This window comes from Calidris pugnax, unplaced genomic scaffold, assembly GCF_001431845.1.
Source record: "Calidris pugnax isolate Ruff unplaced genomic scaffold, ASM143184v1 scaffold23, whole genome shotgun sequence".
In the NCBI taxonomy this organism is placed as follows: domain Eukaryota; kingdom Metazoa; phylum Chordata; class Aves; order Charadriiformes; family Scolopacidae; genus Calidris; species Calidris pugnax.
Window position 1 is genome coordinate 903,911 of NW_015090772.1, and position 611 is coordinate 904,521.

Below are 611 nucleotides of genomic sequence, written 5' to 3' on the forward strand. Positions count from 1 at the left end.
AGAGAAGGCTCTGGGGAGACTTCATGGTGGCCTTCCAGTACCTGAAGGGGGCCTACAAGCTGGAGAGGGGCTTTGCAGAAGGGCATGAAGGGACAGGATGAGGGGCAATGGCTTCCAACTGGAAAAGGGAAGATTTAAATTAGATATCAGGAAAAAAAAATAATCACCTGAGGGTGGTGAGGCACTGGAACAGGTTGCCCAGAGAAGCTGTGGCTGCCCCATCCCTGGAGGGGTTCAAGGCCAGGCTGGATGGGGCTTGGAGCAACCTGGTGTGGTGGGAGGTGTCCCTGCCCAGGGCAGGGGGTTGGAACTCGATGATCTTTAAGGTCCCTTTCCAACCCAAACCATTCTATGATCCTGTGAGAGCCGCGGGAGGGGCCGGACCAGGACGCCAGCCCTCCCTCACCGCGCTTGACAGGCTCGGAGCCCGCCAAGCCGCCCTGCCCGAGGCCGGCTCCCCTTCCCGCCTCTGGCAGCCCCTGGCGGGCACCGCAGCGCCTCCCCCCCCACCCCTCGCCTCACGCCGCCACCTGAGGCGGGAGGGCGGGGCCGGCAGCCGCCGGGGCGGGGCGACCCGACCCCACCGCGCAGGGGCGGTGCCGGGTCACGTG

The 611-nt window shown here is 65.3% G+C and overlaps 1 protein-coding gene across 1 annotated transcript in view; it reads left to right on the top strand.

The window, feature by feature from the left end:
• The window catches only part of FBXL2 (F-box and leucine-rich repeat protein 2), a 78,223-nt gene that overhangs the window by 8,241 nt on the left and 69,371 nt on the right, over positions 1 to 611 (top strand). The window contains exon 2 of the mRNA XM_014941564.1: positions 419 to 608. Within this exon, the coding sequence (XP_014797050.1) occupies positions 419 to 608 (190 nt within the window). The remainder of the gene's footprint in view (positions 1 to 418; positions 609 to 611) is intronic.